This window comes from Chiloscyllium plagiosum, unplaced genomic scaffold (genome assembly GCF_037043375.1).
Source record: "Chiloscyllium plagiosum isolate Xiang-an unplaced genomic scaffold, Cpla_swu_hap1 HiC_scaffold_22, whole genome shotgun sequence".
In the NCBI taxonomy this organism is placed as follows: domain Eukaryota; kingdom Metazoa; phylum Chordata; class Chondrichthyes; order Orectolobiformes; family Hemiscylliidae; genus Chiloscyllium; species Chiloscyllium plagiosum.
The window spans coordinates 28,192,378-28,210,974 of record NW_028270160.1 but is presented as its reverse complement, the minus strand read 5'-3'; the positions used below and the strand labels follow the sequence as shown (position 1 = coordinate 28,210,974).

The 18,597-nt window shown below is 39.8% G+C and overlaps 1 protein-coding gene across 1 annotated transcript in view; it reads right to left on the bottom strand.

The window, feature by feature from the left end:
* Positions 1 to 18,597, bottom strand: part of sec23ip (SEC23 interacting protein) — a 146,547-nt gene that overhangs the window by 13,936 nt on the left and 114,014 nt on the right. Inside the window, exon 17 of the mRNA XM_043712707.2 lies at positions 15,016 to 15,178. Within this exon, the coding sequence (XP_043568642.1) occupies positions 15,016 to 15,178 (163 nt within the window). The remainder of the gene's footprint in view (positions 1 to 15,015; positions 15,179 to 18,597) is intronic.

Here is an 18,597-nt window from a genome sequence, read left to right as displayed (position 1 = left end):
GGTACACAGGCCATACATCTTAATGGCTGCCAGACCATATCAAATAACACAACTTGTTCACCATGTGCAGTGGGCAGTTTGCCAGTTTTGCTCAATCGGCCAGCAATTGTAAGCCTCAGAAAAACATGCCCATCATTAGATCTGATTCTGTTATTAGACATCATTTACTAAATAATCCAGATTGTGCTAACAATTACATCAGAAACCAATTCAAGATCACTGGTGGGCTTGCAATGTGATGTATGTGCACTCCTGAAAACTTCATATTATCACATAGGACTTTGTTTTACACAGGCAAAAAGAATTTATACATTACAGTAACCAGCATCTACTTGCCTAGTCTGAGAACTATGACTGACAGTTAACTGCTCTTGCTGCATCTCAATGTCATCAATGGCCAAACTAATCAGTATCCTTTTCTTATGCTATATAATCAGTACCACCTATCCCAAACAAAGGGTCACAGGACCCAAAATGTTAATTCTGATTTCTCTTCACAGATGCTGCCAGACTTGTTGAGGTTTTCCAGCAATTTCTGTTTTTGTTTCTGATTTACAGCATCCGCAGTTCTTTCTGTTTTTATCCTTTATCCCATGCCTGCTTTTGTCTGCATCTTAGTCCAGATGAGTACAAGATGAAGAGCTTTGACTTCTATTCTCATTTTAGCAATATTTGAATTGTTTCATTCTTCTTGTAGTAATTCGTGGCTTAATTCTGAAGTCTTTGAAATCGGATGTTTTGATTATTATGTTATATGCCCATTTTTCTTGTGGATAGAAATAAAGTGAAAAAAAAAAGAACTACCTAATCGAAGAAAATCATTTAGCAGTGAATTATATTTTGAATGGTTAGTCATTTATTTTATATAATTTAGCTTATGAGTTCCTCTTTACACTTCTAGCTTCCCAAATAATTTTTTGCACATCAAACACATATCAGCTCTTCTACGCTAATCCTACAAAGAGAAGAGAGAACTTCCAAATAAACCAAAGAGGTTTTCCTTATGTGGCTTCAAGCTGTTCCAATATTTATTATGGCTGGTAAATGATATTTTCAATTATGCTTCCACCAGAATAGGCCAGAATAATGTCACATATAAAGCAAACTGGGCAAATATTGTTTGAGTACAAGAGGAGCACATTTCCAAAGGATCAGCTTCCTTAAATCTGGATTGAGCACAATGAGAAGGTTTTGGAGGAAGAAAGTACAAACCATAAAATTCAATGGAAAAAAAATTACACAGAACAAATCATTTCTCTCCTCCGTACCTTTCTTTTCATGTAATAAATTATATTTATTTATATTTATACCCATTATATTCATATTACAGAGAGATTAAATGAATAAGAACATTGATTAGTCAAGTGAAAAGGTTCACCAGGACGATTACTAGATATTTTCACACACATTATAACTGGATACTCCATTGTTACCCTGGATGTATTCTCTCTGCACAAACTGAAAATATCATTTTCTTTCAGCCATAGAACTCCTTGCATTTTGAAAAATATGTTGCAAAACATTTAACTTCAAAGTAACACCAGATACCATTTGAGCCGAGCTTTACAATGCACAGCATCCGCAATCAGGAAAATAAATAAAATTAGTTGAGGTGAAAACTATTTTAATGAAAATCATTTTTGAGAAATCTTGCTCCATCCTCCCAACCACAGTAAAATCTGACTACCTTTACTGGCCCAATATTTTTTATACTTGATAATTAAAAAGAAACCACTGTAATGGAAGAAAAACACCATTGCTTCTATAGTTTGATTCCTTTCACTACTAGTGACTGTGCTATTTGGAACTATTCTACAATTAGGAGGTAATGATTATCTAATCTTGCTTTATACAGCAAGTCAGTTAATGTGAAGAAGTGCAATACATTGATTAACCTTCGGGGGAATAAACAAGTAACTGCCTTGTCTCATTATTTATTTATATTTAGTAGGACAAAATTTATTGCAATGTTTTGCAAGATGGGCACACACTTCAGTCTGGGAATTTTTAATGAAAATGCTTTGAATTATTCATTTTTAAATTAGGCCATGAAACATAAATTGCAGAACACATGGACTGACGACTGCTCTGTAATGCAAAGGTATCATGAAATAAGCACTACAGCTCACTGAAATAATCTCCTGATTATTTCCAATTTAAAAATTTTAGTGACAATATCTGATGTGTTAATTTGAAAGAAATTTAGGCAAATTAAACCAATTCCACAAAGGAAGTGAGCATAAATATCTCGAGTGGTTACGCCATATTTCATTGCTCGTTATTACACTTTACTCTTTGGACGTTTAGCCGCTCTCAGAAAGATTAAGTACTAATATCTGTTCATCTTTTGCAAACCTGTTACGTGGAAAATTAAACTATTTAATCAATTCTGTGGTTAAAGATTCACTAGAAAAAGTGTTCTGCTTCTTAACAAATCCAGCCAAGTTCTGTCTACTTATGAACCAGGATCTTGTCTGACAACTGCTGGACTTTAACTACAAAATCACTATCTACAGTACAGACTTTACTCATCATTATCAAAGGTATTGTAACCAATGGCAAAGGCTAAAATTAATTTAACACGGCATTGTATTTTTCAGTTACTTACATATTTTGAAGTTGACTCACTAACCATTTCTGAAGTTAGCCCTTGAGTACAATTGAAATCATTAGTAAACATATTGTTGAAGTACCTCAAATTCTATTCATTAGAAATTATTACTTGAATATTTATATACATGAGGTATAATAATTCAATATTGGAAGTGTTCTTTCACTTCTTTCCAGAATATACCAGCAAAACTATTTTTTACTCTTCTGTTGAAATTTTTAAAAATATTAATGCCTTTTAATTCTTCACTGATTATCAATGCCTTACCAGCATCTGAAAGGTAAGGAACGAAACATTTCTCTAAAGCTGGTCTCTCAGTTTCAGGAAGCAAATATTCTTACATTAATTTCATCATTGCTCCTCGTGTCTGACAAGCTATTTGCTAAAGCTCATTTCCACAGCTACATCACATACTTCAGTGAACGCATCTGGCTCACATTCAGCACACATGGATTCCAACACAAGTTTGTGTGTTTTGAATCCACCCAGGATCGTAGTATCTCAGTGATATTCAATGTTCCACAGACTGCTGCTCTCACCACATCCTGAAATCCACACTCAGTACCATGTGTACTCTCGACCACTCCCTCCAACAGCACCACCTCACACTGGATCAAAGCTGCACTGCTCCCTAGTTCCACTTCTTCCTCCAGCTCATTCAACGTGCTAGCAAGAAACACTTTCTTTTCCTTTCAGACATGAATTCAGACATCACTACCATGGCCCTCCAGAGCCTTTGACGCCTTCTGCCTGACCCTATCCCCTCTCACAAATGCCACCTCCTGCCATGCATTTACTATCCTGCCTGACCTATCGTTCTCAGATGCTGAACATTCTGTACTCAACAAAGGTCTCCGTTTTATCCCTCTTTGTCCCCTAGCATAATGAATTTTGGGCTTGAGATGACTTTGAACTCTTTCCCCAAGCCTGGTGACAAGTATAGTGCTATAGTGCTACTGACCTCTAAATTGCAGAGGCTGGGTGCCAACTCTCAGCTCTTCCTATTTTCCCTGGATTATGACCCCACCATCAAGCCATTGTGTCCACTACTGTCATTAATCTCATTTTATCTGGTAATCGTCCCCCTCTACTACCTCCAAGTTCAATCTCCAATTCCATACAGCTTGCTTCTACCTCCTTCCCAAAATCCACAAATAGGAGTGCCCAGGCAAACCCATTGTTTTTGCCTGCTCTTTCCTCACACAACTCATCTCTTCATACCTCAACTTGATTTTTTTGTCCCCTTATCCAGTTCCTTCCCATTTACATCCACAATTCCTCTGACACTTTACTTCAGTTTCAGAATTTCTAGTTTACGGGCTCCAGCTGCCCCCTCTTTACCATGAACGGGCAATCCCCTTACACATCCATCTCCCAGCAGGATGGTCTCAGGGTTCACTGCCTCTTCCTGGAACAAACGCCTGAACCATCCCCATCCACCCCCACCCTCCTCCACCTGACTGAACTCATCTTCACCCTGAACAACTTCTCGTTTAACACCAGCTATGCCTGTCTCCGTGGAGTACTTGGCACATCCCTTGTTCCAGACCTATTCTGGCCTCACCTACAACTCTTTCTCTAATATATGATGATATCATTGTGCTGCTTCCCTCTCCCATCCAAATTGGAAATGTTTATCAATTTCGCTTCCAATTTCCACCCTAGTCTCACCTTCACCTGGTCCATCACTGATTCTTCCTTTCCCTTTCTCAACATCTCGTTTCCATTTCTGGAAATAGATTGGCCACCAATATCCAATACAAACTAACCACCTTCCATAGTTACCTTGACTGTATATTCCCACACTGTGCTCTCTGTAAAGACTCTACTCCAGTCTCCCAGTTTCTCCATCTTTGTTGCATCAGTTCTGATGATGCCAACTTTGATAAGGGGCCTGCAAAATATCCATCTTTTTTCTCAACAGTGAATTCCCCAGCATAGTAGTTGACAAGGCCCTCAGCTGGATCTAATCCACTTCCTGCACTTCTGTCCTCACCACCTCTCTTCACTCCCAGAGTGATAGGGGTCTCCCTTGTCCTCACCTATCATCCCACCAACATCCATATCCAGAGGATCATTAACTGCCATTTCCACCACCTCCACTGAGATGCCACCAACAGATGGATATTCCCCTCCCCCTGTCAGCTTTCCACAATCACTGTTCCCTCCAGGACACCCTAGTCCACTCCTCCTCCACTCCCAAAGACCCACCCCTACAGCCCCATGGGACCTTTCCCTGCAACCATAGAATATGTAACACCTGCCTGTTTATTTCTTCCCTCCTCACTATTCAAGGGCCCAAACATACTTCATTCGCTGATAACTATGTAGCTTCCTCTAAATTGGAGAAACAAAGCATTGACTGGATGAGCAGTTCACAGAACATCTAGTTTGGTCCGTAAAAAAAAGACCCTGAGCTTCCAGTTGCCTGTCACTTCAACACACCATCTTGTTCCCTGGCTAACATCTCTGTCTCAGGCTTATTGGAGAACTCCAGCAAAGCTCAGTGCAAGCTTCAAGAACAGCAACTTATTTTCCGCTCTGGAAATCTACTGCCTTCTGGACACAATATCAATTTTGTTTTAAGGACTTGAGGCATCTTCTCCCAGGTCCTTATCCCAAAACACTCACACCAGGCCTTGTTATCATATGGTAAAAACAAGAACTGCAGATGCTGGAAACCAGAGTCTAGATCAGAGTGGTGCTGGAAAAGCACAGCAGGTCAGGCAGCATCCGAGGAACAGGAAAATTGACGTTTCGGGCAAAAGCCCTTCATCAGGAATACAGGCAGAGTGCCTGAAGGGTGGAGAGATGAATGAGAGGAGGGTGGGGGTGGGGAGAAAGTAGCATAGAGTGCAGTGAGAGAGAGACTCACGGAGATTCTTGTAGAGAGAGGAGGAAAATTTCTTCAATGCAGGCACCCTTGCAAGAGGATTCACAGTAGGGTTAAAATCAACTAGGTAAAAACAAGGACTGCAGATGCTGGAAACCAGGGTCTAGATCAGAGTGGTGCTGGAAAAGCACAGCAGGTCAGGCAGTATCCGAGGAGACAGGCTGCTGCCTGACCTGCTGTGCTTTTCCAGCACCACTCTGATCTAGACTCTTATCATCATATGGTCTGCTATTACTCGTAATCCATTGTTAGCCACTAATAATCTCCTTTAGTAGCTATTCATGTCCTAGGATAATCGTTATCCACTCCTTTGTCTGTCCAACTGTCCTCTCTCCTTGGACTCCATTTCCACCTATTGTATACTCCTTATTCCCTCTTCTTCTCCCTCCCCCCCCCCATTTGAATGCATATGAAGTTGAGTCTACCTTTAAAAGCAGGATTGCCATGTAAAGTCCATGAAGTTGTGAAAAGGTGAAAGATGCAATAGAGAGTTTCCTTACAATGCTTGCTATGTGCTTTTCAACAGGGAGAGGAAATCAGATGAAGAGTCACTCTGTTTGTTTTGCATTTCTGCTGATCAGTTGATATAGTCATTAACCCATCATTTCACCTGCAGTCCATTCCAAACCACAAAGTTTAATTAGGGAGAAAACACAGAATAATGTTTTCACTTGTTTAAAATTCAGAACATCAGATACTAAATTGAACAGATCAAAGATCACATTAAAATATCTAACACAGCACAGATAATGAGATGGTTTTGGACCCAATTTGCAAACATAAAGTCAAGGAAAGCTATGCGCGTGCTTGGAATACACTTGGATTTTCCAAAATATCTACCAGCAGATCTAATATGTATTTTAATAGGTTTCATAAACCTGAGCCAATTGAATGCATTCATCCATTCATGAAAGTAGCTCGACCATCCATTAAATTTTCACAATCAGTATGGCCAAACATTTCAAAAATTCTCTTGGCAAGCATTAGAACATTTTTGTTTTGACTTACATGATTTCACTGAATAGGTTTCAATGAGAGGAGACAGCTGAGGCATATCCCAGTGGTCAGTTATACTGTTTGGAAAAACCTCACAACCCCTTCAAACTTCGGTACCCTACCTCCAAGCTGAACATTTTAAAAATTTATCTAAAATTATTTAAGGACAAGCATTTGAAATCATTCACGTTTATAAATACTGCAGGATGCAGCAGCCACAGTGAAATGCTTAGGTGGCAGGCCAAACCAGCTGATGGGAGCTTTGAGTCTCCCATCATCAGCAACTTCGGAAGTTTTCTATTGTGGCATGCAAAGACTGATTCAGACAAACAGGGAGGATGAGAATAATGTAAGGTTCAACTGTCTTGAAGGGGGTTTAACACCATGCTGTGGAACTAAATTTAACATAACTATAACCAGACAACAGAGTTTTCAAATAAGGAACCTCTAATTTAAGCTGGAGATGAGATTTTTAAAAATTCATCTCAGAGAATTATTAGGCGATGGAATTGTCTTTCTGGAAAGCAATGGAGTTGGTGTCATTGAAGATCTTTAAAGTTGAGTTCTTGATGGACAAAGGAACCAAATGGAAGAGAGCTGAGAAAGAGGAGAGACCTTTGGGCCATAACCAAATCAGCCATGATCTTAGCTAATAGTGGAGCAGGTTTGAGTGGCCAAATGATGTATTTCTGTTCCTTATTTCAATGTTCAAATTTCTACAATCACTAACTGCATCCAGATCCATCTCGAGCCATCTAGACTGGTCTGACAGCTGAATCAAGATAAGAGACTTGAAGCTGATGTTGTGAAGCCCTCCCATCGTATAACCCAACATGGCGGCTGCCACGTTCCACACATTTCCATCATCAACACCACAATGAAACACCTGTGACACTTTGTTCCAAAAGCAGTGTTGCAAGCTCCAGTAGCCTGACCCTCGTTAAGTTTGATGAAACCTTAAACCAGACTTTATAACCAAAAGAAATGACGAGTGGCATTCTTTAATCAGATGCAAAGGAGTAAGGTGGCCTTTTGACTTTTCTCTTACACTGCTATTTTGGCACCAAGTTATAATAGGATTACAATCAAAGAATAAAAGGTTACACTGAGGGCCTGTATTAATTGGTACTCTAGGGAAGAATGGGCAGATTCCTGGGATGGCAGATCATACCTCAAGCAGATCTTTATGCTCAGAAGCCATTTGTCATCAATTCCATTCACAGAATTCAGGAGCGGTGCACTGACATCTTCAAATCCTCAGACCATGACTCCTGTTGCTGCGTCAAAACTGCAATCTAATGACATATCTTTTAAACTGCATTCTCTCTAATTTATCCTGCCACTGCACAGACCTCAGAGGTCCATGCATGGAAGCGGCTTCTGGAATCAGAAATCAATGTAACCACATGCCACGGGTGGCTGTGCAGCTTATAGGGAACATTTCCCTAAATGTTGTTTGACACCTTATTTCAGGTAGCTCTGCTTTCATGCCTTCATAATTGCCTATCTTTAAGTTTAAAATACTAGTTCTGGGCCCACTCTCCTACTCCTCAAACTGAATGTAAACTTGATCGTATAATGGCCGCTGCTACCAAGGTGTGTTCTCATAATGGAATTATTAACTAACCCTACCTCATTGCACAAGACAGGGTGTATGATAGTTTGGTCTCTTGTTCGCTCCAGAAGGGGTTTTCCTCAGAAAATACCCCAAAAGCCCTTTATGAACTCTTCATCTAGTTACCTTTGGCCATCTGATTCTTTTTTCAGTCTACACATCAGTTAAAATCCCCCACGATTATCGCTGTTTTTTTTTGATAAGTTCCCATTATCGCTCCCTCTATACACCATCTAGTGCGTAATTACTGTTAGGGAGGCTGCAAACCACTCCCAATAATGATTCCCTGCCTTTATCGTTTCTCCTCTCTAACCAACGCACTTTGACATCTTGGTTTTCTGAACTGAGTCATCCCTCCTTACTGGGTTAATACCATCTTTTATTAACATTTATATTTTCTTACCTTCCTGTCTTTCCGAAGAGTGAAGTACCCTTCATAGATTATCTAAGTTGTAATGTAGCTATGTCTGTGTAAAGCTTATTTCTATTTGCACCTTCAGTTCATCTATTTTGTTTTGGTTGCTATATACATTCAGATACAGAGTCCTTAGTTTTGTCTTTTCAGTCTTTTAATTTTTGTCTTTGCACACATTAAGGGCATCCAATACCATCACTTTGGCTATGAAGCTCTGACTGCACATGCTCATTGCAGTACTAACTGTAATCTACGCTACTGAAGGCATTTCTCTTGAACTGCCTATTAAATTCACAGGTAAACTGACCCACTAACCATTGTAACCCTTCCTTCCTGTTGTTATGCTGGAATGATACTAAGTAGATTCATAACGGAGCAAGGTTCTCAAAATTGGGTAAACTTATTTGGATGCTGTTAGCAGTAGAACTATATGTAATCACAATCTGCAACATCGCTACCCAGCATATTCCTCACTACCATTGGCAAAAAATTAGGGTACCAACCCTGGTTTAATGAGATGTGCAGGAAGGTTTGGTAGAAACAGTAGCAAGCATATCTGAACTCAAGGTGCCAACTCATGAAGGTACAACAGAGAACTAACCATATGCATGCTAAACAGCAGAGGCAGTACGTTAGACGCAGAGATAGGTGATCACACAAAGAACAGATCAAATCCAGAAGCTCTGTAATCCTGCCAATTAAATAATTGTGGAGTGTGTCTGTGTGGAGTTTGCACATTCTCCCAGTGTCTGCCCGGGTTTCCTCTCACAATCCAAAGATGCGCAGGCCATGCTAAATTGCCCATAGTGTAGGTTATTAGTCAGTGGTAAATATAGGTTAGGGGAATGGGTCTGGGTGGGTTGGTCTTCAGAGGGTCAGTGTGGACTTGTTGGACCAAAGGGCTTGTTTCAACACTTTAGGGATTCTAATTCTAATCTTAATTAATTCCAAAGCTAGACAACAATATGGATAATTGGCCAGATATCCAATAGGTACAAAGCAGAGCAAATTCAAACCAACCTGTTACCACCCAACTGATCTCCTATTTAAGTAATGGAAGTTGTCAACAGTGCAATCAGACAGCACTTACTCAGAAATTTTCACAATTTGTCCACCATCTATGGCATGTGATGGCATATTCTCCACTTGCCTGGATTAATGTTGTTCCAGTAACATTCAAAAAGCCATCATCCAAGGCAAAACAGCCCTCTTGATTAGCGCCCTATCAACCACCTTAACAATTCATTTCTTCCACCACTAATGCATAGTGACAGCAGTGTGAGAAATCTACAGGATTCACTGTACTGATAGCATGTTCAAAACCCATGACCGCTACCCTCTTAAAGAGTAAGGGCAACTAATGCGTGTAGGCACCATCACAAATCCCCTTCCAAGTCATGCACTGTTGGGACTTGAAACCATATTAAGGTCCTTTACAGTCACTAGGTGAAAATCTTGGGATTCCCTTCCCAGTAGCACTACATACACCCAAACTGTGGGAATACTGACCCTAAAGAAATTGGCTGAATGCCATTTTCTCAGGACTAATGTGAGTTACAGGGAAATAGGGAGAGAATAAGGATAGCAAATCTGCTCGCTAACAAACTGTAAGTTAATTGTTGTATTTAAAGCATGGGATTTGTTTGCACAATTCCAGTGATGGCCTTTATTTATGCACTGTGTGTCGGTAGGCCATCACCTAGAAATGCGTAAATGCTTTACTTCAAAGTTGCGGTCATGTGTAAAGGGTCAGACGAAAGATTTCTTAATCCCAGAGGAGATATTGAATTGATTCAGTGATTTCAATTTTGTTCAGCTACACTGGGGGGGCAGGATCAGGATTTGTAGGTATCCTTTTATCTTCAAACCCATGGCTCACAAATCAAGGTGAATCACAACAGTCTTTTTTTGTAAATTTTGTAACTTGTTAGTAACTTTATTCTGTTGCCTACAGTTTGCAATAAATTTATTCTTACATGGATTTAATGTTTTGTTATATAGCTAAATGTTAATATCAAGCACTAATTAATTTATATTATATCCATGCCAATGTATTTCAGTTAAAGAAAAAGACTGAAAAAAGAAATTCCACTGTTTTATTTTAATAATTCAGCAGTTTGCATCACTTAAATTCAATATCAATTCTCTTAACTGTCAAACCTGTATCAGCTTTGCTTCCAGATAAACTTCGCAGTAATCTAATTTTAACTACAATCTGGAAAGTTGAGGTTTTTCATCTCTCTTTCTCTCTGCTTTATATTTCTACACAGCAGCATGGCATAGTTTAAAAATTCAGTTGCTTAGGGCATCAAATATGCTTTCCTCTCCTAGAGATGGATGGCCATGTGTTAAGCTGCCAAGGTACTTCCCAGTTTCAATTTTTAAAATCAAGTTAAAAAAAGAATTATACTTTTCATACCAGAATGCCATACAGCAATATTATTTTTCACATAATTTTAAAAGATGTTGGCTGGGCAGCATTTATTGCCATTCCTTAATAGTTCTGAAGAAGATGGTGATGAGTGCTCTCTTGACCCTCTGAAGTCCAAATAATTGAGGTACACTTACAGTGCATTTAGAAGGCCGTTCTAAGACTTTGACCCAGCAATGGTGAAGGAATTACTATGTTGTTCAAGTTGCTGCTCCTTTCCTTCTAGGTGGTATGGATTGCAGGTTTGGAAATGTATCCTTGTTAAATTGCTGCATTGCATGTTGAAGATGTTACACACTGCTGTGACTGTGTTTGGAAGGTAAAGGGGGTGCCATCCAAGTAGGCTGCTTTGTTCTGGATAGTGCTGGAGGTTTTTGAGCATTGTTGGACCGATATCAGTGGAGGTAAGTGAAGAGTATTCCAACACGTGGGTCTTGCAGATAGTGACAGGCATTGGGGAGATGAGTTATGTGCTGAAGAATTTTTGATCTATGACCTGTTCTGGTAGCAAATGCTTTAAACGGAAGATCCAGTTTCTGGTGGGTGGCAACCGCCAGGATGTGACTCATTGACGATTCAATAATGGTAACACCAGTGAAAGTCAAGGACAGATGGTTAGATTCAGCCTTTTCTGGAAATAATCTTCCCCTGGCACTTTAGTGGCACAAACATTACTTGTGATTTATCAGTCTAAGCCTGGACTCTTGACCAGATCTACCAGAACCACTAGAATAAACAGCATGGGTGTGCCAGCTCTTAGATTCAGATTTCTGGGTTTTGGTTTTAGCAGTAGCATAAGAAGCCTTTGGGGTCTCAAAAGAGTTGGAAGCTTCAGTGAATGTCTCCGAGCTGCTACTTTCTCTGAATTTTCTCTTGATGTTTTTTTTCCACCTGGATTGGTGAACTCCCTGAGAGAATCTGTGTCTGAATTTGCCTTTTTGCCAAAGCGTGCTTATTGGAAGTTACTATACAGAACAGTTCATTAGTAATAGGTACTGTATTTACTATTCAGTTAGGTTTTCCAAGAATTAAGTTACTCTAAATTTGTATTTCTTTTGTTTGCATTTTAACTACAATGTTTAAATAAATTGTGTTTTGCTTAACATCAACTTTTTTATCCAGTTGCATCACACCTGGAACGCGGCACTTCACATCTACCTTTAAAATAAGAAAAAGTTAGGGTCTAGGCTACCTTCTTAAAATATTTTGAGGTGGTCAGGTCTGGTCCATGATACAAAGAATCTGCAATCACCCCCATTTGACTTCATGTTGGAGCTCAGGTCAACGCTGAAGCAGCTGAAAATGGTGGGCTATAGACACTACCCTCAGGAACTTCTTCAGCTATATACCAGGACTGAGATGATGGACCTTCAATGACCACAATCATCTTCCTTTGTGCTAGGTAGGACTTCAAACAAAGGAGTCAGCTTCTTTACTAAAATTCCCATTAACTCAATTTTTCTAGCGCTCCCTGAAGTCATAAACAGTCAAATGCAGCCTTTATGTGAAGGGCAAACATTCTCACTGGACTGCTGGAGTTCAGCTCTCATCCATAATTGGACTAAGGCTGTAATAAGGTGAAGAACTAAATAGTCCTGGCAGAACTCAAACTGAACAGTGAGTAAGTTCTTGAGCCAGAGCCACTGATAGCAATATCGATGATAACTTTCATCACTTTGCTAACGATTAAAAGTAGACCAATAGGAAACTAATTGTTGTGTCGAACTGGGTTGCTTTTGTAAACAAGGCATACCTGGGCAATTTTTCATTTTGCTGAGTAGATGCCAGTGTTGTTGCTGCACTGGGATAGTTTGTCAAGGGGTGTGCGTAGTTTGGGAGAATAGGTCTTCACTACTATTGTTGGAATGCTGTCAGGGCCTACAAGTGTGTCTTGATATCACTTGGTGTGAATCAAATTGGCTGAAGACTGGCATCTGTGATGTTGAGATAATCAGGAAGCTGAGATGTATCATTCATACAGCACTTCTGAAAATGGTTGCAAATGCTTCAATTGTGTCTTTTGCACTGATGGACTTTGCTCCCTCATTGCTGAGAATAGGGTTCTCACCAGAGTATTTTACTTCAGTTAGTTTTTTTAATTGACAGCCACCAACATGATTGGATGCGGCAGGAATGAAGAACTTGGATCTGTTTCTTTAGTTATGCAATCATTTAGTTCTGTCTATCACAGGTTAAATACTAGAAGCAGCATGCACATAGTCTTTGTTATTTAGGACAACTCGTTTTTGGGTATGCCTTGCATTGCTTCTGTCTTGTGTCCTACATTCTTCACTAAACTTGGCGAGATTGCACTTATATTGTCAAATGCTAGGAAAATGCATCAAACATTTTTGAAGTGCACACACTTGTAGTACAAGAGCCAGCAGGATAAATTCTGCTTAACCTTCACCTAGAAATGGAGAAATACAAAGTAATCTGTTTGTTCAAACTGCCTCTACAGCTGATAAACCCCCTGCTCACCATGAAGGGCAATGAGTCTGACCAATGTGATGACTAATATATAGAATCTTCCTTCCACATCTCATTCTGAGGCAAACATATTTTCAATAATGAATGGTCCAAACTTGACTTCAGCAGTGGACAGTAATATTATGTGAACTGTTCACTTGAAAGTATGAGAAAAATTAAAGATGGTAAAGGGAAAATATTTAAGACTATAGAGGTGCAAAATAATAAATACACATATCTATGCATTTTCAAACTCCTGTAGTTGCTATACTGACAACAAATGTAGGAGAAAGTGAGGACTGTAGATGCTGGAGATCAGAGCTGAAAAATGTGTTGCTGGAAATGTGTTGCAGAAGAAGGGCTTATGCCGAAACGTCGATTCTCCTGCTCCTTGGATGCTGCCTGACCTGCTGCGCTTTTCCAGCAACACACTTTTCAACTCTGTCAACAAATGTAATAAATGTATTTGCCATAATTAAATGCCAGGAAACTGCAAGACTTTAAATGCATTAAATTACATGACTATTAACTCTTCAACATCATAAATCTCTCAGGGCTACTACGAGAGGTACCAAGTGTTTGGTCATTTGTAGGAGAAAGTGAGGTCTGCAGATGCTGGAGATCAAAGTTGAAACTTTATTGCTGGAACAGCACAGCAGGTCAGGCAGCATCCAGGGAACAGGAATCTCCTGTTCCCTGGATGCTGCCTGACCTGCTGTGCTGTTCCAGCAATAAAGTTTCAACTTTGGTCATTTGTAGTCCTATATCCAGTCACACAAGGGGACTTTTTTTATAAATCAAAATATTGCACCCATATTAAAGGTTACCCTTAAAGTATAAACCATGAAGATTTAAAGTTTACACTTCAAGTGTGCTGAGATAGTCCCTTCTAGTAATCCTAGCAATCCCCTTTAACAATTCATTCAGCAACAGGCAATTTTCAAGAACTGGTTAAAGAAACTAATAGCAACATAAGTATATTTTGGAGTGATAAAGCTACAATTCAAATCAGTGGGATTAAACACGGTTACAAACTAAACAACAAGTTTGAACAATTTACAATTGTACAGCTTGATATTGATTGCCAAAAATCTGGATTATTAATTGTCAAAAACTTGGTAGGACAAGGGAAAGTAGTTTATCTCTGGCCTTTGGGAAACTCCCCATTCACAGAAGACTTGGAGTAGGTAACGGAGAAAAATGGAGAAGATAATTGGCTTTAGCTTGACTGAAGAAATTGTGTAGATGAGGAGTAATATGAACATTGAGAATTCAATATTGGTAGCCCATAGTTTTAAAATTTAGATCGAGTTGTGTGAAGAAACGGAGGAAAACTTGGGAATACGTGAAAGCAACCTTCACCTAATACGCCCTGGTGATAATCTATGATTCCAATTTCACGTCCACTTTATAACCTGCTCAATATTACTTTTCACTGACTAAAGGTTAAATTATTCCTAAGATTTTTCTAGCACTTAATACACTGCAATATTACTCAAAATTGTCAACTTGTTTGCCATTAAGACCTGAAACAATGTAGATTAAACTGTTAATTTGTTTCCTTAAAAACTGTCTCAGTGCTTACCAGTAACATAAGTGACTCTGAAGAGCAAACAAATATTCGTTGAAGCTCTCAATTGGTTTTTCCTGTAGAACATAATCAATGCGATGTCCGCCATTCAGCATTCCAATCTTCACTGCTGAATCCTCATCCTTAGGTGATTCTGGACTTTCCACCAACTTTTGTTCTAGGATTTAATTGACTACAGTTTAATCATGTAATTTCATGGTATTGTACAAAATAAAAGAGATACCTAAAGCATTATGCTGATTTATAAAGATTGAATGCCTGCTCCCAACACATTCAAGATAGTGGCCAAAACCAACTCTAAAAGCACAACTTCGTGGGTTTGCACAAAACGACCTCTACAACACAGTGATGATTTTCCTACCGAAGAACACTAACTTATATAACATTTGTTTAGCTACAAATTGTCTGTAACTGCAAGGTGGGATGACTCCAGGAGTGCAACTTGCTTCATCCATGTGGCGTTGCCTAGTGCATACCTTGGTATTTGTGCAAGGAGCACAGCAATACCCATCAATCCAAACTGTATCTGCAGCCCATGGCTTATGACAGGACTGTAATGTTTGATACTTCAACTTCTTTTTATTTTTATACTTTTATGCTAAAATGACCTAGTGCTGAACTTTTTAAACTTATTTCTTTATTTTTCTATTTCTGTAACTAAGGTTTTGCACTGAGCTACTTTGTACCCAGGATGGGACAGTGTGTGGCAACACTATACAGAGGAACTGCGATTATTCGGCATTTGATTAACTGAATTTTGGATTATCTGAACAAGATCACAAGGTCCTGACACTTGGCCATCTACGATTTCAAGCATTTGATTAACTGAATGAAATACTCCCCGCCCATGTCCTTTGGATAATCAAGGTTACTCTGTACACTTTTCACTGTACTCTTGTGCCCTGTACTGAGAGACAAGGAAACCTCAATCTAAATTGAGCAAGTCTACCTTTTAAGGCAGAGATTATCTAAGAAAACGTGTCATGCATTATGCTGGGTTATTGCTGAGGGGCTGTTTGATCCATAAGTTTTTTTGGTATTTTCTAATCCTATCCCCCTTTTCTAGGTGGATTCTGGGTAATCCAAGATGGAGGACAGGAAAAATTTCTGGCTGTAAGAGCTGCTCCTTTTTTTGAGGTATTTTAGGTGTAGGAGGTGATTTCCTTGAATTCCAGGAGCAGCAATTACTGTTTTACATGCTATTGCATTGTTTTGGAACTTTGGGGAAAAAAAAGGCAAAACAACAGCAGTTTAAAAGGGAGAAGAGCAGGTAAAGGAAGCACATGGTGAGGACAGTGTGTGTGAGAAAGAGAGAGAGAGAGAGAGAGAGAAAAAAAAACCTGCACAGGTACCACCTTTGCTGTTTGAATTCATGTATCGCTGGACATCGGAGTGCGACTGAGAAAATTAACAAACAGTGAAATTCTCAACTAATCTTGGAGGAACAGTTGGGTGAGGTTCACAGCACAGAATCAGATAAGTTAATCGTTGTTTTAAGTCTGTCCAAGAGAAAGGCTGCAGTAGTGAGTATAGTGGATTCTTTCTTTATTATATGTTTTTGGAGATAAGTCTCTTGATTAAACTTAAAATATAAGCCATAGCTATTAATTTAACCTGGGGCAGTGTTTGAGCCAGTCTCAAAAATAACACCGTCTTATTGATATTTTCTGGGTCTGTAGATTGTGAAGGAGCAAAAATGGCCTTTGCAGTGATATGTACTTCTTGTCACATGTGGGAGTTTAAAGAGAGTTTAAGGGTTACTGCGGATTATATCTGCCATAAATGCTGTTGGATGAGAATCTTACCAGATCGAGTGGATCGGTTGGAGAAACAGATAGAAGCGATGAGGAATTTGCAACAGCAACAGTGTGTGATGGATGGCAGTTATAGGAAGGGGAGAAAGTCTCAGACACAGTCACATAGATGGGTTAACTCCAGGAAGGATGAGAGAGGTCGGCACCTAGGGCAGGAGTCTTTTGTGGATATACCCATTTCAAACAGGTATGCTGTTTTGGAAAATGTAGGAGGTGATGGATTCTCAGGGGAACGTAGCACGAACAGCCAAGTTTCTGGTATTGAGACTGGCTCAAATGCAACAAGAGGTACATCGGCTTCCAAGAGATCAATTGTGTTAGGGGATTCTGTAGTCAGAGGTACAGACAGACGTTTCTGTGGCCAGCAGAGAAAAAGCAGAATGGTGTGTTGTTTCCCTGGTGCCAGGATCAAGAATGTCTCAGAGAGGGTGCAGAATGTTCTCACGGAGGAGAGAGGCCAGCAGGAGGTCACTGTCCACATTGGAACCAACGACATTGGAAGAGAAAAGGTTGAGACTCTGAAGGGAGATTACAGAGAGTTAGGCAGAAATTTAAAAAGGAGGTCCTCAAGGGTAGTAATATCTGGATGACTCCCAGTGCTCCGGGCTAGTGAGGGCAGGAATAGGAGGATAGAGCAGATGAATGCATGGCTGAGGAGCAGGTGTATGGGAGAAGGATTCACATTTTTGGATCATTGGAATCTCTTTTGGGGTAGAAGTGATCTGTACAAGAAGGACGGATTGCATCTAAATTGGAAGGGGACTAATATACTGGCAGGGAAATTTGCTAGAACTGCTTGGGAGGATTTAAACTAGTAAGGTGAGGGGTTGGGACCCAGGGAGATAGTGAGGAAAGAGATCGATCTGAGGCGAGCACGACTGAGAACAGAAGTGAGTCAAACAGTCAGGGCAGGCAGGGACAAGGAGGGTTAATAAATTAAACTGCATTTATTTCAACACAAGGGGCCTAACAGGGAAGGTCGATGAACTCAGGGTATGGTTAGCAACATGGGACTGGGATATCATAGCAATTACGGAAACATGGCTCAGGGATGGGCAGGACTGGCAGCTTAATGTTCCAGGATACAAATGCGACAGGAAGGATAGAAAGGGAGGCGAGAGAGGAGGGGGAGTGGCATTTTTGATAAGGGGAGATTACAGCTGTGCTGAGGGAGGACATTCCCAGAAATACATCCAGGGACGTTATTTGGGTGGAACTGAGAAATAAGAAAGGGATGATCACTTTATTGGGATTGTATTATAGACCCCCTTATAGTCAGAGGGAAATTGAAAAACAAACTTGTAAGGAGATCTCAGCTATCTGTAAGAATAATAGGGTAGTTATGGTATGGGATTTTAACTTTCCAACATCGACTGGGACTGCCATAGTGTTAAAGGTTTAGATGGAGAGGAATTTCTTAAGTGTGTACAAGACAATTTTCTGATTCAGTATGTAGATGTACCTACTAGAGAAGGTGCAAACCTTGACCTACTCTTGGAAAATAAGGCAGGGCAGGTGACTGAGGTGTCAGTGGGGGAGCACTTTGGGACCAGCGACCATAACTCTATTTGTTTTAAAACGGTAATGGAAAAGGATAGGCCAGATCTAAATTGGCGAAAGGCCAATTTTGACGGTATTAGGCAAGAACTTTCGAAAGCTGATTGGAGGCAGATGTTCACAGGTAAAGGGACGGCTGAAAAATGGGAAGCCTTCAGAAATGAGATAACGAGAATCCAGAGAAAGTATATTCCTGTCAGGATGA